Source organism: Poecilia reticulata, chromosome 18 (genome assembly GCF_904066995.2).
Source record: "Poecilia reticulata chromosome 18, P_reticulata-male-v2, whole genome shotgun sequence".
NCBI lineage: Eukaryota > Metazoa > Chordata > Actinopteri > Cyprinodontiformes > Poeciliidae > Poecilia > Poecilia reticulata.
The window spans coordinates 21,133,495-21,153,779 of record NC_088847.1 but is presented as its reverse complement, the minus strand read 5'-3'; the positions used below and the strand labels follow the sequence as shown (position 1 = coordinate 21,153,779).

Below are 20,285 nucleotides of genomic sequence, written 5' to 3'. Positions count from 1 at the left end.
TGCAGATAAATCTGGATTTTCCCAATAATGTGTAGGAATGCTGCCTCTCCCCTCATGATGCCGGTCGCCTCCGTCCAGCCTCTCCTGAAGCTCTCTTTACCTTTTCCATTCCTCTCCACCTCTGAGCCGCATCTGGTTCTGATATGAGTCCAGCTAATCAATGCCAGCCTCTGTGCCGGCTGTGAATGGAGCCATTGTTGAGCCCTTGGAAAGCGGCCCACTTGTAATGGCTTATTAAAATGAAATCTTTGGCTCGGAAAGCCGCTATGTCATCGGAGCTGAGCCGAGTGCGTCGCTAGAACCCGACAAATTAGCGCTGGATGGACGGGAAAATAAAGGCTAAAATAAACGACAAGAGGAATACAACTTGTTTTATATTTCTCATATTTTTATGAGAAAAATGATAGCGTGTGTGTTTTTCTTTCTCCAGGCTTCGTGCACTGTCCAGTGGGGGGAGTGTGACGTCTCCCCCTCCTTCCCCCGCCATGCCAAAGTACAAGCTGGCCGAGTATCGCTACGGCCGAGAGGAGATGTTAGCACTTTATATCAAAGACAACAAGGTCAGGACGTTGCACATCAGCTCTGCGTTTCCTTTGAAAAACTGTACAAGAAACCCAGAGACCTACAAACTGCTCCGCAGTGTAGAACTGCCGTTTCTATTTTTGTTTTTGTGTCTTTGTAGGTCCCAGAGGACATGCAGGATAAGGAGTTTGCTGCTATTTTGCAAGATGAGCCCATGCAGCCCCTGGCACTGGTGCCTCTCACCGAGGAGGAGCAGGTCTGCCTCCTCACACACACACACTCACTCTCTCTCACTGATAATATAATGTTGGCACGTTCCAAACCTTGTTTTATCCACTAGAGCTGCTAATCTAAAGAGAGAGCTCACATTTCTGACATTCTTTTGCCTTCCTACTTCCGCTCTGTCTGCAGAGGAACTTCTCCATGTCCGTGAACAGCGCGGCGGTGCTGAGGCTCATGGGAAAGGGAGTGGGAGGGCCGGCACCCGCGGGAGTCGTCCGTGGACGAGGGGCCGCTCGAGGTGGGCGAGGTGAGGTCAAACCTAAAGCCCTGCGAGGCCCAAAACTGAGACGTTTTGGGCCTCGCAGCTTTTCGTACTTTACCCAAACTGGGTCTGAACTTACTGAAGTCCAGACGTTTTCCAGGTTTTGTCCCATTGAAAGGGGCTGAGCTTTGGGTTGGGGTTATCCCCACTGGCAGTTTTCATAATGGACCAACATGAAAAGTAGGAGTAGAAAATGTTTTCCAGTTCAACAAATCATGTTTAGAAGTGACCTAATTAGTTAAACTGATTCGCTGCAAGTGAAATTTAATCTCTGCATAAATGCAGCTGTTCGGTGAAGGCCGTAGAGGCTTGTTAGAGGACAGTAGTGGACAGATGAAGGAACTCGGAGAAACTCATGGTGGGAAGCTGGTCAGAATTCATAAGAAAATTGATTCAACTAAATAAATGTGGAAGAAAACCTGCATCCATCTTTTATGAAAAAGCTTTTTTTTCTGTATTTTAAAATCTAAAAGCAGATTCTTTAAAAATAGTAAATTTTCTGAAGTAGAACTTTATATAAAAAAACATTTTTTATTTTTTAACAAAAAGATCTAACATTTGTGGCGTTAAACAAGTTTTATCTATGGCTCTTGTGACTGTAAAGGTTCTGTCGCATCTCAATAAAATATGTTTGTAGTTGGAAGAAAACGGAAAAAAGGAAGGGCTGTTTGATTTTTATATTTGTCAATTTTTTGCTTAAATCTTCTAAAACTTCTTTTCTCACAATGATCCAGTTTTGGCTGAAAGTGTTTTTTTTTTTTTATTTCTGCCGTGTTTCATTGTCTACATCTAAATCCAGTGTACATGAAACCTGATGTGTAATATTATTAAGCTTTCTGCATCCAGTATAAAGATACTAATCACGTGCAAGAGTTGATAAATATCCACACAGTAAGTTAGATATATTTATAAAATTGTTAGATTATCTTATTAAAGGTATTGTTTTGTAGTACATGTTGGTTTTAAGTATAAATAATTGTCTTAAATTAGTTTTAACGTTGCCGCGCTGAAACGCTCAGAAGCCCTGAACCAGATTAGGAATACAAACGAAGCAGCTTCGCTCCAGAGCACTCAGGATAAATCAGTCAAATCTTCCAACATCAACAGTGTGAAGCGCCTGGCTGAAACTACAATAGCCATTATTTAAGGCAGCTCCTCAAGTGTGCGTTTCCTCTTTCATCCGCCATCTTGAAGCTGCACGTTTCCTCTCTGCGTGTGTAAATAAACGTCCTTTGGTCCCGCCACACCTGCGTGAAACCTCTGACCTCCAGGAACTCACCTTCTCCACGCAGCGTAAACACTCGGCCTCCGCTCCGGCGGCGTGCGAGACGAGCTGCCGGTTAAACCGCTAACGGCCTTCTCAAAGCCAAAACTAATGTCAAATGTTTGGTTTGGCTCAGTTTGAGAGTTTATTTCATGCCAAAAGGCTTAAAATCTGTTGAGGGGGGAAAGAGCAACGATTGTTGGTAACTGCTTTCTCAGAGCGCCAATTATTTACGCTAACCAGACGAACCGAACTAAGTTTGTTTTATCCGATCCGAGGATTTGAAATAACAAAGTTTCTCTGTTTATATAAGGAAATATTTGTGGCTTTGCAGCGACAGACAAAGCTAAGTTCATTCTTAAAGGCTAAACGGTTCTGAGGAACTGGGAGGGAGAAATTCCATGTCATCTTCATTTTTGGGCAGAAAAATATCAAATAAACTCCCACATGTACTTAAGATGAGTTTTAAGTACAGAGATGAGTCATCTGTATGCGTTTTCTTTTTTTTTCTGTCAGCCTGAGAAATTCAAAAAAAAAGGAAAACCAAGCTATTTAAGATAAAAAAAAAAATAGATGCATAGTTTGTCAGATTAAAATGTCTTAAGTTGATTTACAAAATGTAAATTGCATTTAAATACTTTACTCAGATGTCTTAAATTTTATTGTGGCAGGATTGTTTAATCTCTTATGTAGTTTTTTTTTTTCTCATGGAAATTTTCCATCAGGTAAACTCTTGAGTCGCCTGCAAACAAAATCATTGTTCTGAGATTTGAGGTGGTTGTAGCTACTGCTAACTAGCTGCTGTTATACCCGCTATAGCTGGCTGGATTTTCCATTCAGTTTTAAATTATCTTTGGCTGGCTGACATTACTGCTGTGTAAAATATGCAGTTACCTTTTGTACATTTCTGTTGCTCTACAGGTCACAAACTTTCCTTGTTGATGGTCTTAAAAGATCTTAAAATGTCTTAAATTTGTGTTGTTGCAACCTGCAGAAACCCTCTGTGGTATTTCAATGTTGTCACAAGGAGCTGAACCACATTTTCATCCTTCTTGTGAGGAAGGCATCGTTTGCTTCCACAGCGAAATGCACGGCGCTCTGAATATCAAGCTATCAGCTTTTGATCCAAACAGCTTGTTTGCAGCCAGAGCTCTAATCTGAGCCAGAGTCACTTTGTTTTGTTCCAACGCCGGCTGTTTTTCATGGGTTCTGTTGTTTTTCTGTCCGGCCGTTAACAGTTCTGCTTGTTTGTCACAAAACGCAGGCCGAGGCCGTGGCGAAGGGGGATTCTACCAAAGAAGTATTGAGGACACCGAGGTGGGATTTGGTCGCAACGTCCGAGAGATTCACCGCAGCCAGAGCTGGGATGACCGGTAAGAGGAAAGCTAAACGGGAAACGGTTCAAATAAGGCTTTTTTTTTTTTTTGTCCTGTGTTGTTATCTCATATTCTCAGGGATAATTTCCCATCTACCTTTACTGAAATGATACATTTTCTCCGTTCACGAGTACAAAAGAATCAGGTTGCTGCTTTGATCCAAATTTTCTCCTCCGGCACGAAAAGCGAACGATGCTGTGGCCTTTGTCTCCTGTTTGTTCCGTAACCGGTGCAATTTCCCCCCCATTTCCCTCCTTTCTTCAGGGGCGAGCGGCGGTTCGAGAAGCCGCTGCGGCGGGAGGTGGGGCGGCCCAGTTTCGAAGAAAGCAGCGGTCCCGTGGGTCCCGCGAGGAAGGAGTACACAAGGGCTGACAGCGACAACTGGCGCACCCTCCGCGAGGAGCAGGAGGAGGATGAGGGCGAGCCGGGAACCAACTGGAGGCTGTGTGGACCCCGCAGGGACGGTGGGGAGACATTCAGTGAAACCTCAGCGCTTTATTAGGAGGGGGAAAAAACATTTAAATGGCAGTTTTTGCTTTCAGATACAAATGAAACGAGCTTTATTGACCAAAAACTTTAGATTATTGTGTTGCCACAGTAACTGATTTCACCTACAGTTAATTGATACAAAAACCTAGAAAGTGTAACCACTCATTTATTTATTTTAATGCATATATTTATTAGAATCGTCACATAATGCATAAATATTAGTAAATTCTTTAATGAGAACCGATGAGAGCAGGCTGATTAAACATGCTTTCACTTATTTACTGATAAGTGAACTTGATGTGCCTACAGTGAATATGTTTTGTTTGCTTTGCTGCGTGGCAGTCCTGCACATTAAGGAGTCTATACTGACACCTAGAGGTCGTCAAGAGATTTTCACAGGACGAGTTGAAAACCGTTACATTTCCTGCAAGTCTGGAAATTAAAATCAGTGTTTTCCAGGTCTGAATGAGCATCCAAAACAGTTTGGTACCAGGATGAAAAAATATGGATATACTGTTTTTTTTAAAAAGTATTTCCCAGATCTAGTTTTGTCAAGTATTGCCAACATGTAAGATTCTGTTCAGTTATTTTTAAAGATGTATATAAAAAAAGAAATTTTGCAAAAGTTGGGAGTTTTAAGCAGGAAATTGCTTGTCCAGCCACAGACAGTCATAGACATTTACTTGCATCATGTAGAGAGTTGCCATAGCGTCAGCTTTTTCTGCAGCTAACGTGTGAAGTGCTAAATTGAGCATTTTCAGGAAGTGGCACTTCTTTAGAACTGACACCTGCAGACGTTTCTAGGTTAAATTCATCTCAGAGACTCGTCTCAGATTTAAATTCTGAACTGAACTACCGTTTCTTATTACCGCATCAGATGGTGGTCCGCGCTCAGCGGGCTGGCGGGACCACAGCGGTCCAGGTGAAGGTCGGCGAAGGAAGTTTGATTTCGACTTCCGGGACTCGGAGGGTCACGGCGCTGGCCGCCGTCGCGCAGGAAGCGAGGGATTGGAGGATGACCGGGACGGCCTGCCGGAGTGGTGCACGGATGAGGAGGACGGAGAGATGGGGACGTTCGACTCCTCCGGAGCGTTCATGCCCTTAAAGGTACATGTGTGGGGAGGGAAAAAAAAAAGACTTTCTTGATCCAAATATTAAAATTTTTCAAACCTGGAAGTTTTTGTTCAGTGATGTTGAATCAATGCTTTGCTGGCCTTTACAAGGTGATTTGTAAAGGCCAGCAGTGCTGCTTTTAATGCCGCCCACTCGGGATGAAATTATGAAATGAGAATGAAAAACTCCTTGTGACATTTCATGGTCATTCAGAGAGTATCCTACTGGGACAGACCTTCAGATAGAAGTGTCTCTTCATTTAAAACAAACCTACTTCAGATCTGTAATAATACAGATCCTCTCCTAAAGTACTTTTGGGAGAAGGAGGTTTTGATTGATGTTGCTGTGCAAATGTTCCCCTAGTGAATCATGCGACTAGTTTCTGAAGACGGTTTAAAAAAAAATCACAGTCTGTTTTTATTTCCCTTGCAAAGCTACTATATTCTGTGCACATTTTTTTTTATTAATCTGGGTTTTCTCCTACACAATTTGTACTTTTTACAACGCTGATCTTCTGCCCGTATCACATGAAGTGTGCTGTGCCCAGACAGAGAGCAGCCAAAACACGAGTTGTTAAATTTTACGACGTTCAAATTATGGACCACCAATAATTACATCCTGGCCTGTCGATTCCGATTTTGGTTGATACCATTTTTTATTTTATTTTATTTTTGTCTGAAAGTTACCGAATTAGCAACAGAGGAGTGACCACTGTTAACTGTCGGAAAAACACAGCACAGCAGAGCAAAAGAGGACAGTAACTGATTTTGACTTTTGCAGAGGCGTATAAGATTGGCTTCACATTTAGTTATCAGTTGATCACTGATTTCCCAAAATTAAGAAAATCTGTGCCAATTTATTGTCGCACCCTGAGTTAAATTGAACCTTTTGAATTTTTGAAACAACTTTTTCTATAAGTTCTGTTTTCACAGACTGCAAATATGTAAGTATGAACAAGTTGTATCAACATGGAGAGTAAACATGCCAGCCTTAACCAGTCATAAAGGCAGCAGAACCAAGACACGAGTTTATTGGTGCTGTCCAGAAAACTGTAACATTTAAAAAGCTGTTTATATGAGTTCAGTGATTTTAATGCACTTTAACGCAGTTATACTGTTATTTTTACTGTACTGAAGTTGGAATATTTTGCAAAGTGTTTTTTCTTAAAGACCCTGATTGGGCCGTTGCCAATATTTAGATCTGTGAGCCTGAGGTTTCTTGTTGAAGTTTGTGACCTACTTGGTTTTTCTCTCTCTTTTGTTCCGTTAGAAGGGTGGTAAGGAGACAATCCTGGAGGAAGATTTGGACTTTAAGGGCATCGAGGAGGAGGACGAGGACGACGGCTTCCCTGATGCAGAGAGGAACAATGGAGACGTAGATAAAGACAAGGGTGAGCAAAACTAAAACGGAATGCCTCGTAACCCAGAGAGAAATAAGAGAAAACCCAGCGATCTTCATTCAAACTCTCTTTTCTGCTCGTTTAGAGAGTAAAGACTCCCTTCCTGCTGCAGGGGAAGAAAAGATGAAGCCAGCACCACCTTCCTCTTCCTCCTTCTCCTCCTCCCCCCCAACCCACTGTGCCCCGCCATCACTGGAGCTCCAACCAGGAAGTGCTGGTCAGGTGATGGAGAACTCTCAGATGAACAACAGCCACTCTGTCAAGGCTGGCAGCGCCTCTGCTGATGGTGGGTTTCTAAAGACAGAAGCTTCTGGATGTGTTTTTTTTTTTTTTTACATTATTCTTAGTTTGTTTAATCTGAAGTAACTTCTACTTTGATTTCATCTGAAAACAGGTGTTTTTATTTAGTTTCCAAACGAGGGACGGGTTCTGATTTGTGGCTCCTTTTTTGTCGTTGAGGATTCAGTTTGGTTTTGATTCGGTATATTTTTATCTCCGGTCATCTAACACTCTGTTTACTGTGTGTGCTGAACGGGCCCCAGAGCCGGCAGGCGGCTCTGCTGCTCCTCATCAGATGAGCTAAAAATAGCCACCATTGTTGAACTGCTTGTTTTTGTTTTTCCCTGTGTCAGACCTGGCCTCGGTGGGGGGCTCCAAGGCCCAACTCGGCCCCAGCGTCGCCGCCGGCAACGCCTCCACCTCCTCCTCCTCCTCCAGCCTACCTCCCCCACCCTGCTCCTCTGCTGCTCCGCTCCTCCCTCCTTCTTTAGGAGACCCCGAGGACGATGAAGGCCTGAAACACTTGCAACAGGTTTGGATACCAAAATAAATAGTTTGAGTATTTCCAGCGTTGACGTCGCAGCCAGCTAGACAGGTGCGTGCAGTTTGGCTGCGGGCGCCCAGAGCCGGGTTGTTTGTGTAAACAGGAGTCTCCGTGTTGCTGCTTCCAGCTTCAGGAGGAACACACAGTCCCAAACACATCGGCAGCGTCAGGAACGCAATTAAAACGAGTGAAATGAAAAACAACACGGCTCCATTCCCAGACCGTTTGGAAGCTGTTTTGGTTTAAGACCCCGGTCGTCTCACAGCTTCTAGAAATATGTAGTTCATCTGTTTAAAGTGAAAAGTAAAGAAAAGGCAAATAAGAAGATGGAAGATTGTTTGTCTGACTTCCTCTGTCATATACTTCCTCCAGTCATTCCTTTTTTTTTTGTCCTTTTCTATCCTGGGTTTGTTTTTCTTCAATTTTTTGTCCTTTTCTTCCTTTGTTCTTGTGTCCTTTCATGTCTTTTTTGTCTACCCTGTATTTGTATCCTTTCTTTTTTCCTCTTCCTTGTCTTATATTCCATTCTTCCTTGCATCTTTGCCATTTGTCCGTCTTTCCTTATTTCCTTTCTCTTTGCCCTTGTGTCCTTTTATTTATTTATTTTTTTGTTTACTCAAGCTTTGTCTTTACTACCTTGAGTAGTTAAGCCCTCCTTATGTCCTTCCACCTTTACACCCCACAGTAATGTTGTCATATTCAGGCCTGGCAGGTTGGTTTTCGGGTTGCGTGTTGGAAGCGAATGCTAAGTACTGACCCTGCTCTGACCTTTGCGCAGGAGGCAGAGAAGATGGTGGCATCGCTGCAGGACACGTCCATGGAGGAGGAATGCTTCACGCATTCTCTGCAGCAGCAGCAGGAGAGCCGGAACACGGCGGCCGCTCTGCCGCTGTCTCACGAAGCCGCCATGAAGTGGTTCTACAAAGACCCGCAGGGAGAGATCCAGGGTACGGTTTCATCACTGCGACCTGTGACCGTGGCTAACCTGACCTGCAGCCTAACCTGCGGGTCTCCTCTGCTCTGCAGGGCCGTTCACCACGGTGGAGATGTGCGAGTGGTTCCAGGCCGGCTACTTCACCATGACGCTGCTGGTGAAGCGGGGCTGCGACGAGGGCTTCCAGCCCCTGGGGGACGTCATCAAGATGTGGGGACGCGTGCCCTTTGCCCCCGGGCCCTCGCCGCCGCCGCTGCTGGTTAGGCAGCTCCCGCCGACGCAGCGCTCGCAGACCAGCCGGGGGTCCGCTGGGACGGTGGGTTCCACCCCAGACTGAGGGGTTTCTTTCCTCTTCAGCTCAGAAACAGAGCAGGATGTTTTTCTCACCAGCATCGTGTTTAACTGCAGTCGTCATCCTGATGCACGGCTGGGCTGTAAAAATGATTTTTACCCATTGAAATTTTGGTTTTTGAAGATTAAAGTTTTGGAAAATGTATATTTTTTCCCCCACCAATGCACTGTTTAGGTTTCCAAAGTTCAGAGTGATTACAGCACAATCAGGGCGGCCATCTTGTTTAACAAACTCGTTTTACAGCTTCCATTTATTTGGACTTTGAATTCAGGTCAACTCTACTGCAGAATACAAGCAACACGTTTTCTTATTTACTCATCAGGATGATGTTGTAGTTTTACCAGAATTAAGTTTCACTTTTACAAAAACTTCAACACAAAAAATGTACAAAACATAAAAATGAGAAATGTAAAGCATCTATACTGACGTATTAAAGCTAAGTATTTGTATTCAGTATTATCAGGAGCAGTAATTTGAACTGATTGTAAATGAGTGTCATGAAAAAAAAATACTTTAGCAAGAGTCTGGTGAGGAGAAAGAAGAAATTTATTAAAACGTTGCAAGGTGAGAGCAGAAATACAAAGTCCAGGGGTCTGTCAGTCTGCTCTGGCCAACAGTGGCTCTGACTTCCTTTTATAGGTTCTGGTCAGAGAAGAGAGACTTGATTGGACAATAGGTGTGAATCCCTGATTGTTATGTACCAACGGTTCTGTGGAGCCCAACACAGATAGTCTGGCCGTTTGTCTATTGTTAAGGAAAGGAGGTTGTTCTCTGATGCTAAAGAGGGCAGATCATTTCCACGATGGGGGGGTAAAACTTAGTCTCCGGGATCAAGGAGCTCCTGCTGTTATACGGCACTGTAGACGTCTATATGAGAGCAGCTTGACCAATCTCATGATCAGATCATGCAGAGGGGTGAGGGGCACATTATAAATGAGTCTGTTTTGAAGAAAGATCTACACAAACTGAGCTGGAAATGTCAGATGATGAGTAAATGTAGAAGGATTTTTCTCATCGCAATAACCATTCTTATAATTTCAAGATTTTTTTTTTTTCAAATTGCATCTTTTTTCTGCTAATATTGTGACTATTTTGGTAATTAAACAAAAATTCTCATGGTTGGGCCCTAAAACGCTGCCATCCAACTCCCAGAAGGGATGATTTGAATAAAAGCCACGTTTTGAAAATATTACATTTCTTGTTTTTAGAAAAGAAAGTCAAGAAAAAAAAAATCTCCCAGCCCTGCTATGGTGTTAAACTGAAGGATATTTTATGGTGATATTTGTTTCATTTTTTTTTTGTGTGATGAAGCTGAAGATGCGTCGTCATGACAGCAGAGTTTCCATGTTGCCTCTTTTAGGGGAACCTGGACCAGGAGCGGCTAAAGAAGCAGCAGGAGCTGGCGACGGCAGCTCTCTATCAGCAGCTCCAGCAGCAGCAGCTATTCCAGCTCATTAACAGGTTTCCTCTCGGTTTCCTTTTGGAATAAATCAAGTTTTATTGACTGAATTGAATGTTTAGTGACTTAGCTGCCTTCTCCTGAGCCATGTGGACCTGTATGTGTGTTGCAGGTGCAGTGAGCAGGGTATGATGCCTTCGATGAACCGGTCGATGTCAGTGCCAGATACAGGGCCCTTGTGGGACATGCATACCTCAGCTTCACAGTCGTCAGGTACAGTCAGGACCATTCACTTTACGGTGCAAACAAAACGTCTGATAAAATGGAAGCTAAATCGTTTTTATTCCCTCTCAGGCAGTGAAGCCAGTCTTTGGGACTTAACAATGAATCCTAATACTCAGGGTCCAACTCTTGAACAGCTTCAGAAGGTCAGTTCCACTCAAACTGTGCTGTGACTGTGTCGGTGTTGACATACAGAGAGTGGCCGTCGTCGTGTCGCCCAGCCGTAGTTTATGTTCAGACATGTTAAAACGTTTCCCCTTATTTCGACATCTTGCCCGTCAGCTCCAGGAGAGGCGAGACGCTGAACTCAGGGCGAAGCGCGAGGAGGAGGAGCAGCGCAAGAGGAGGGAGGAGAAGAGGAGGCAGCAGCAGGAGGAGCAGAAACGGAGGGAGGAGGAGGAGCTCTACAGGCGCAAGCAGGTGAGAAGGAGCAGCTTTAACGATCAGTTAGAAATCACAAAAGTGGCGAAATACTATATATATATATATATATATAGGAATGGGAATTTTAAATCCAAAACTTGAAATGGTTTTTTCTTGTTAAATGAAAGGCAGCCAGTTTGCTTGTTATTCCAGAAAACTGGAAAAAATATTTTGCAATTTATTAGCAATAAAAGCAGGATCTAGGTCAGTCTCCATTTGGAAACACTTGTTGTTTAGACAGCAATTAAAAATCTGCTTGAAAGCAGATGTGGGCGCACCAGGGTGCTCTTTAGAGTACAAATCAATGACTAGTTGCCATGACAACAGAAGGAAAACAGAAAGCTTGGAAAAGGATGATCACTTTGTGTTGCATCTAAAATTTTTGTTGGTAAATTTTAATTTAAAACTTGTAGTTTTGTCCTAATTTATTAAATTTTTGTAGTCAGTGCAGTCAGTGCAGATTTTGTAGTCACAAAATCAATCATGTGGTTTCAAATGGGACCCAATTCCTACTTTAATTAATTTAATTCCTTTAACATTGAGGCATTCCTCAGTTGTAATTCTTTATTAAAAATCCCACAGATTAACTTGCTAGAGCTTATCATTTATGTAGGTTATACATTTAGTTAATCTTTAAAAATCTTGAATGTATCTTGCAGTAACACTGATTAAATTAAACTGTATTTCTCAGTTTAAAAACATAATAAATGATCAGTTCTGCTGTTTTTAAACAGTAAATCATGATGTTTTGTGTGTTTGATGCCGGCAGCAGCGTCAGCAGCAGGAACTGCTCATGAAGCTGCTGCAGCAGCAGTCGCCCCAGCAGCAGGTACCTGCAGTGGGAGGCTCAGGGTGGAGCAGTTCACCCTCTTCTGGCCTCTCTAAGGCGGGGAAGTCTCTGACCATGCTGGAGATGCAGGAGGCCGAGCGCATCTTAAAGCAGCAGCAGCAGCGAGCGCAGCAGCAGAGAGTGAGTTCCTGTTTTTTTGGCACAAATGTGGGACGTTGTTGGAAACGGAACACACACCGACGCATCTTGTTTAATATTCGCCTCGCAGCATCCTGGGCTGTCCATGGGGAGCTCCTCCATGGGCGGGCAGTGGGCCGACGGTGTGGGCATGTGGGGCGGTCTGGAGGGGAAGGGAGGAAGCGGCAGCTCCTCCAGCAGCATGGGGATGTGGGACGAGGCGGTGAAGAACCAGGCCGGCCTGCGGGGGAACTCCAACAACAACCTGGGCCTGAAGAACAGCCGCAGCAGCCCCTCTCTGACGTACGCCACGCTAGACAGTCCACTCGGCACCAAATGAAACCCACTCACCCACTTCTTCATCACAGATCCTTTTGTTTCCTCTCGCAGCGATCAGTACATGATGCGCCGTAAGAGAACGGAGGATGAGGAGAAGCTGCTGAAGCTGCTGCAGGGCATGAAGCCTCAGGACGGCTTCACCACCTGGTGTGAACAGATGCTGCACGCTCTCAACACCTCTGCCAACAACTCCTCTTCCTCTCTGGATGGTAGGAGCGCCACCATTTTACCCATTAAGCTTTGCCAAGAGGCGGGGAGAGTTCAACCTAAATTTAGTTCAGCGCATTGAAGACTTGTCGCTATCATCTACCCCGTTGCTGCTGTTGATTGCAGCCCTGCAATCTCGCATTTCGGGTTATTTTCTTAGCCCGGCTCTGACATTTTGTGGCTGTAGAGTGGTCTGCGGAACATGAATGATGTCAACGTTTAAAAGTTTGAAAGAAACTGAGCTGAAGACAGAGAAAAGGGAAACTTTACATATGTATAGGGCTGCAACTAACGACTATTTTAGTAATCGATTAATTCCTCGATTATTCTGACAATCAGAAATGCATTAAAAGATGCAAATAAACATGTAGTCCAATTTATGTTTTTGAAACCATCACTGTCATTTTTGGCTAAAACAGATGAAGGTTTTTATCTTGGGGGCAAAATGTATGCAGTTTTTGTACAATTTTGCTTAATTACTGCTCTGAATATGTTGTTTTTTTTATCAACAAATGGGCTTTTTAAAAATCTGTAAACTCCACTTAACAATTAATAGATTACTAAATTAGTTGACAATCATTTCAGTAATTGATTTACCACAATACATAACTGAGACATTAGTGGACAACAGACCACCTGTAGGAAAGTCGTGATGGCAAAGTGTCAAACTCAGATTTCTTTCGTAAACAGGAGATTTATCTGGTGGTTTGTTCAGGTAGGAGGAAATCAAGACGCCTCCAGTCTGTAGCTTGGAGGCGTAACAGTCCGACACTCCACGCTGATTTATACCGTCAGAGCTGATGGCTATGAATGTCTAAAACGAAAACAGTTTGCAGTTGACTTTACAGTGGTCCTGCTGCCTCTGGTAACCATGGTAACCTTGTGTGTCCGTTCAGTCGCCACCATCGTGGCGTACCTGAAGGAGGTGGAGTCTCCCTATGCAGTGCTGGATTTCATCCGGTCCTACCTTGGGGACACAGTGGAAGCCAAAGAGTTCGCCAAACAGTTTCTGGAGCGACGTGCCAAACAGAAAGCCAACCAACAGAGACAGCAGCAACAGGTACGCCTCGCCTCGCCTCGGCCACGAACGATGCATTAGAAACGATGCGTTTCAGAAATATGACTCACAATAAGCTTGTTGAAGCTTATTGTGAGTAAGCTTCAATAAGTAAGCTTGTCCAACTACTTTATTTCTAGTAGCTGGACAGAGTACCACATATTTTCCTAATATCATCCAGTCTTGCAACAAAAATATGTTGTTGATTTACCTTAAGCATTCATTTTGATAATTGAATATTTTCACAAAGGTGTGAAGTCTCGATAGATGAAAGGATAAAATCTAGGTTAAAAAAAAATCTATTCTAATGATTCACTTGCATAAAGTCATTTATCATGTTGTATTGAATCTATTAAAGCTTGTAATTAAATGTTCAGAAACGCTTTATGTCCTTTTTGGTTGTTTTTCCAGCTATCAAAAGAAGTGGGTGGGTTGAACATGAACTTCCCTCTGCAGGTAAATTCACTTAAACCAGCTTTCTTTATTTCTACATGCTCACAGTAATGGACATTAATGACTCAGTGGTTTGGTTGGATCTTTTATGGCTGATTTTTCACAAGGCTCCTGCATATTTTAACTGATATCACTCATCAGCAAACAAAAACACAAAGGTCACATCAGATTCTTTAGATTTTAAAGCAACATCAGTAAACGAAGGCTTTTAGAAAGACAAAAATTTTATTTTAGAAATGTGTGTGTGTGTGTGTGTGTGTTTATATATATATATATATATATATATATATATATATATATATATATATATTCTATTTGATACAAATGAGTTCTAACTGATAGAAGTGAGGTCATGTGGGTAACTTCTGTTATTTTTGTTTGTTTCACTTTAAGGACTCAATGCGAGGTATGAATCCAAGCACTCTGCAGTCCATGTTTCAGGCCAACCACATGGGCAAAGCTGGTCTCTATGACAACCAGGGAGGAAAGATGAAGAAGAAACCACCCATGATGCTGCACTCTGATCCCAGCATCTTAGGTAAGCGACACCAGCCACTTTAATTTGATTCGCACTGAATTGGGCATGGGCTGTATTTTAACTGGACGAGAAATTTAAACAAAATGCGTCTCTGTTTCATTGTACTGCAGTGACAGTTTGAGATAAATTCAAACATTCTGTTTGCTTTCCATAAATGTAAAGTTAGAAAAAAGAATTATCGCTTTAATAAGAAATTACATAATGGTATGTTGATTTCAAAGCTGGTTCTTGCTCAAAAGGCTGCGCACAAGTGGGTTGCCTGGATTGTTTATTTTACACACCCACACACACTTGTGTTTTCTCTCCCTGCAACACCGGGAGGATTAACACAAAGACCAGCAGCAGCCTGTTACAAAACCCAAGCATATTTTTCTAACACATGTAAACAGAGGCTTGAAAATGTTGCACAAAGGGCAGCAATTTTTTTCTATTAATACTCGCTTCTCCCTTCTCTGTGCAGCAGGGCTGGAAGGTACATTTTAACTAATATATGTAATATTTCCATCTGCCTAGAGAGGTTTGTGGTTCTTTATGATGACCGCAGGAAATCCAGTTGATTTTTGCTGCCTTTAAAGATTAAAACAGAGAATTAAACAACAGATAAAAAGAGGATTACTCCAAGAAACGGTTATACATGTTGTTTTTGTTAATACATAAGCATATTAGCCTCATGAAGTCAAAAGATTTTTTTCCATTTCATTTTATGCTCTTTTTGCTGGATGGATGGCATCACTATAACATCACCGTTAAAACCTAATGAATTCAGTCTGTTTTTTGGATTTCTTACTACAATGGTTCCCTATCAGCCCATTTGTGTTTCAGTATTTGCAGATTTTTATGTAAAGCAACATCAGAGCTTGAAACATGTAGGCACGCTGCTTCTTGACACGCTATTGAGAAACAGCCAATCCAGGGGCACCATGTGTTTTCCTTGGCTGTGATTGGCTAAACCTGACTGGCGATGAGGAAGACTGTAGATGTTAGCTTCTGCTGTAAAAACACTGTCTATGCATTTTAGTGTATATTTGGTGTTAAACTAATAAAATAGGCAGTTATAAGCATTTTTAGAGGTCTGAAGTTTTTACAGAATTTAGTTAATAGCCAAATAAATACTGAAATAATTAGAAACTGAACATACAGTAACTTAAAGTTCTTCTTTAATGAAATTTGCACCTAATAAATTAACATCTGTTTAGAATTGTGCATATACAGTCTTGTTTTCATTGTGCACAAATATCATTATTTACTCATTACATTGTGACATTTTTGTCGGTTAAAGTCAGCAGGGAAGCTTGAACTTTAACTTCCTGGTTATGATGAGTAGAAAATGTCTGCAGTGCGTAATAAAATCAGTAAATGCCCAAATTCAATACAAAGAAGTGTAAAAATTAAGCAATATAGAACGACATGTGTCAGGTGTGCGTTCCTCTTGTAGACACTGTGATCTAAGCGTTGCGTTGTGTGTGTCCCCTGCAGGGTACTCATTCCACAACACGGGCGAATGTCTGAGCATGAATGAGCTGGAGATGGTGGAGGATTACTGATGTGACGCAGCGCAGCAGCAATAGCTACCTGAGGCCTTTTCTGTCTTTTAATCAGACAAACCTGATGACGAATGTGCACTGCTGGGGAACCGGGGGTTAGGGGATTGGGGGGGGAATCGGTTTGGGTCGGGTTCTGGAAGGGAAGGGAGCAAAGCATGAGAGACGGTGAAGGGTTAATCCCTTTATCTCCCTCTGGTTATTTAAAAAAAGAAAAAACAGGGCTCCCTGCTGCACCAGTTGATCACTAGAGCACGGGAGAGGGGGGCGGGTGAGCCGGGGGGAGGCGAGGAGGGGGTTTCCTCTGGCACTCAAAAGTTTTAAGCACCTTATTCTGAACTAATGCACTTTATTGAGATGGGATTTGACTAGTTGTTTAATTTTATGTGTACATTTGTGTTTTGAATCGATGCGCGCCCGACGACGCGTTTTTCACACACGTCGCCGGCGAGCGTCTGAACTGGAAGCGGGCGGGGGTAGGGGGGAAAGGAGGAGTCGGGAGTCGACGGGACGAAGTTAGGTTTAGAAAAGTCAGGGGGACCTTTTTTTTTTTTAGTTTGAACCGTATCAGAAAGCAAATCCTTTCTCAAAAGACAAACACTGTTGATATTTCTCTTGTTGAGCATTTTTTTTTACATTTATATGAAAAGTAAAGCTATTGAAAAAAATGGAGTATAAAAAACTTGAAGATTTGCACTTGCCTAAAAAAAGAAATGACAAAAAAAAACAACAAAAAAAATCCAACAAATGGGGTTAGTTTATAGCAGTGAATATTTTTGTGAATGTGTGCGAGCGAGTGTGATCCAGTCTGCACAATGTTCTTTTATTTTCCTGTTGCTTACCGAGATGTATGAAACATAAAAGAGGCCATTTTTTTTGTCTTATTTTGTTCAGTAATTTCTCCTCATGTTCAGAGTGTGAATGTGTGCACCCCCTTCTTTTTTCTTTTTTTTTTGTTGTTTTTTCCAAACGGGGGATTTTCATCTGTTTGTTCCGAGAGTGTGACTGAACCAGAGAGAGAGGGCAAACTGCACAAACATCCTTTCTCTCACCAGCTCTTCATCTTCAGATAGATTTAAAAACAAAAAAAAAAAAGAAAAGAAAAAAAGATGCATACATTTTGTAAATGTTAGCTTTGTTCTCATGACATGATGGCTCACCGCTGGTTTATTTCCCTCTGCCTCTCTGCGGCCCTTAAAGGGCCGGCGAACGCGGCGGATCATGAGGGGGGGAGTTGGCGCGTGTGTGCATCCGAGTGAGATTTTCTAAGTATGAACGAGAGCGTGTGTGTGTTTTCAGAGGATGTGTTCATTTACTGTTCATAGAAGTGAGTTAAGACTACAGGTACTCATTTTGTATGTGCTTTTTGTTTTCTACGTGTATGAATGCACATTTGTGCCTAAGAACTTTGATATAGGGTGCATGGCCATTGAGACATTAACTCTTTTCGAGAGCGGATGTGACGTGTGTCGGTGCTCAGCACATTGTATGTAAAGTTTGTAAGTTTATATCGTAAATATTTCTAGTTGTCTTTGGGGGGTGGGGTTGGGGTGTTTGGGTTTTTTTGGGGGGTGGTGATCCATCAGAAAGGTTAGTCCAGTTCGTTTTTTTTTGTTCTTTTTTTTTTTCCTGGGGTGTGATCACGTTGCCTTTTGTCAGCTCTCGATCTTGTGAATGAAAGGTGTCGAGTTTCTGACTCTGGAAAAAAAAAAAAATACAGCATCTTTTAATGTGCGACTGCACAGAAACGGTGCGAGAAATGTTAGCATATTGTGTTACTTACTCGTTGTTGCAATTTGATAATGACGAGTTGTTTTTTTTAAATAAAAATATATATGGAATATATACATTATATACAAAGTTTAAAAAGTATTTGGACTAAGATAATGAGCACTTGGGGCTGCTATTTTTGTTGTGTGTTAATTTTTTTTATTTCGTTTCCCTAATTTTTTTGTTTCCTCGCCATGTGAAGTGTGTATTATTTTTATTTTTTTTTCTTAAAACATTGAATGTATTCCAAAAAAAAAAATTACAAACCCGTGCTGATTTTGTTTTTCCTCAGAAGATTTCAAAAAAATGGAAACAAAACAGAAAAAAGAGCTTCTAAGAGGTTTTCATTTACACAGTGGAGAAGAAGAAGAAATGGAAAATAAAAACTCTGGACGGATACAGTTGAACACACTGCCTCTAACAATCCTGGTCGTAGTGACTCAGAATTAAAAAGAAAGGACTTATTTTCTATTCCATACTGGAGCTTTGGTTGTTTACAAGCCACATGGATAACTGTGGGTGCAGTTTTGTTTAATTTTTTAAAGTTTTTTGTTGTCTTAGTTTTTGTTCCCACATGAGACGGGTGGGGTTTGCAAGTGCGCTTCTGCCATATGGACAATGAGTGGTGTTGGGGGTTTTTTTCTTTGTTTTTTTTTTTATATTTTTTTTTTTTTTTTGCTTGAGGACGAGTGGCAGGAATCTGAACAGCATGGACAAACTCCTCTAAGTCGGCCTTGTTTATATATACATACATATATAAAAAAAGAAACCTCGAGGATGGACTTTGTTTTCTGGATTGCAGGGCTGAAAGAGCCTTGAGGGAACTGAGAGGCCAAAAAATGAGTAAAAGAGGAGGACGCCTGATTTGTGCGCTCGTCTTCACCTCAACCCTCCCACGCACTCGCACCCTGCCCTCACCGACTCACCTATGCACTTTTGTTCATTCAAGCTGTGAGGTACAATTCTGGGGATGGGAGCACAATTTACAACAGGAGGATTGCTACGACTTTTGATTTAAGAAAAAGAAAAGAAAAAAAAAGTCAGCGAAAACGATATTCCCAAAACTAAAAACGAGAGACTTCGAGAAGCCCCGTCTTCTCCCACCTCCTGTATATAAGCATATTTTTGTATTACCTTTCAAAGTAGAACGAGAGAGAGAGAAAAAAAATTGCAAATGGATGAAGGAAAAAAAAATTCATGAGACGTTGGACTGAATGTTCCTCATGGAAAAGAAACCAATAGTTTTCAATAGTTTTAATTGGACTCGCTGCGAGTTTCCCTTTATATGCCACTAACCTTGAAATAATTGGGGGATGGAAGGGAAACGAGCGCGGACTGAGGCGTTGGATATGCCTCCTGGTGGCAGCTTGTCAAAGCGGAGATTGGAGCGGCCACAAGAGTTTGATCAACTCTCACAGTCGAGAGCCGGACGCCGTTCTGAAGAGCCGTCGCCAAGGACGCTTCCACTTGGTTTCCCCAACCTGACGACTGCCTTCAGAGCGGTGGAGCTCCTGCAGGAGGAGAGCTGCGTGGTGAGTTCTTTTAAAATATCTCACTTCATCACGAAGCCAGTGTTTTATCTGTTGTTTTCAATTCATTGTCTACAAACGAAAGCAACAAGTTTTACCCAAAATCTTTAACTTTTTTTGACGTGTATCCTGTAGAGTTTGACTTCCAAACTGTTTGCTTTTGGCTCCTCTTCTGGTTTTTATTGTTCTCGACCTTTAGAGACGTCTTTTATCGTTACGTAGCGGGTGGTATTCAGTTGTACACCTCGGTTCATCCAAAATCTCTGAATTCGACTAGTGGATGGCAGTTCAGTTTACATCAATCAAGACAAACTCAAAAAATTTTCTTTACACCAAAAAAGCATGTCTAAGAAAAAGCAAACACTTTGGCATAACCTTTGACCCCAGTTTGACTTTGAATGCACGTGTCAAGTCTCTGGTTTGTTCCTGTATTCATCATCTGAGAAAATGCTGCTGTTTTACGTGCTGAACAGGAAATAATTATTTATGCTTTTGTTTCATCGACCAGTTCGCTGTATGTAAAACCTCCTCAGAACTTGAAACCGTTCAAAACCTGGGATCCAGGGTTTTTATATGCGAGTCCAATCGTAGCGGAACTACACTCGGTCTGATTTATTTTAGGGTGCAAGTTAAAATGTTCCTAAACATCCAAGCTAGTTTCCTTTCATTAGAGGGTGACCGTTGAGTTGTTCTCCCAAACTTTGCCAATTGGTGGCACGTCTGGTTAACATGAAAAAAATAAAAGAAGACCCAAGAGACATTCCCATTGTTCTTAGACTTTACCTGAGATTTTTAGGCTTTTCAGTTGTTCTGAGTATTTGTCCAATGAGAAATGTGCCACAGTCTAAAGTCAGTGGAGAAAAAAATCAACCCCCACCCTTCTAAAGTAAGAACCGAGAAGTACGGCCAGCCTTGGTCCAGTTTGTGACTTTAAGTTGTTTTCTCTTTTTCTGTGTTTCCTCTT

At 42.1% G+C, this 20,285-nt stretch overlaps 1 protein-coding gene across 4 annotated transcripts in view; it reads left to right on the top strand.

Annotated features, from left to right (window-relative positions):
- The window catches only part of gigyf1a (GRB10 interacting GYF protein 1a), a 33,109-nt gene that overhangs the window by 9,733 nt on the left and 3,091 nt on the right, over nucleotides 1–20,285 (top strand). Inside the window, exons 4-25 of one of the 4 annotated variants that reach the window (XM_008435568.3) lie at nucleotides 431–560; nucleotides 683–778; nucleotides 934–1,051; nucleotides 3,595–3,703; nucleotides 3,971–4,170; nucleotides 5,073–5,302; nucleotides 6,578–6,698; nucleotides 6,793–6,993; nucleotides 7,340–7,518; nucleotides 8,309–8,477; nucleotides 8,557–8,780; nucleotides 10,177–10,277; nucleotides 10,388–10,488; nucleotides 10,570–10,643; nucleotides 10,780–10,917; nucleotides 11,693–11,890; nucleotides 11,979–12,190; nucleotides 12,278–12,435; nucleotides 13,330–13,493; nucleotides 13,902–13,946; nucleotides 14,337–14,481; nucleotides 15,958–19,324. In XM_008435568.3, the coding sequence (XP_008433790.1) occupies nucleotides 431–560; nucleotides 683–778; nucleotides 934–1,051; nucleotides 3,595–3,703; nucleotides 3,971–4,170; nucleotides 5,073–5,302; nucleotides 6,578–6,698; nucleotides 6,793–6,993; nucleotides 7,340–7,518; nucleotides 8,309–8,477; nucleotides 8,557–8,780; nucleotides 10,177–10,277; nucleotides 10,388–10,488; nucleotides 10,570–10,643; nucleotides 10,780–10,917; nucleotides 11,693–11,890; nucleotides 11,979–12,190; nucleotides 12,278–12,435; nucleotides 13,330–13,493; nucleotides 13,902–13,946; nucleotides 14,337–14,481; nucleotides 15,958–16,025 (3,181 nt within the window). In that variant the 3' untranslated portion in view covers nucleotides 16,026–19,324. Of the gene's footprint in view, nucleotides 1–430; nucleotides 561–682; nucleotides 779–933; nucleotides 1,052–3,594; nucleotides 3,704–3,970; nucleotides 4,171–5,072; nucleotides 5,303–6,577; nucleotides 6,699–6,792; nucleotides 6,994–7,339; nucleotides 7,519–8,308; nucleotides 8,478–8,556; nucleotides 8,781–10,176; nucleotides 10,278–10,387; nucleotides 10,489–10,569; nucleotides 10,644–10,776; nucleotides 10,918–11,689; nucleotides 11,891–11,978; nucleotides 12,191–12,277; nucleotides 12,436–13,329; nucleotides 13,494–13,901; nucleotides 13,947–14,336; nucleotides 14,482–15,957; nucleotides 19,325–20,285 lie in introns of all 4 variants that reach the window. The other 3 variants (XM_008435567.3, XM_017310570.2, XM_008435566.3) reach the window with 3 other exon arrangements.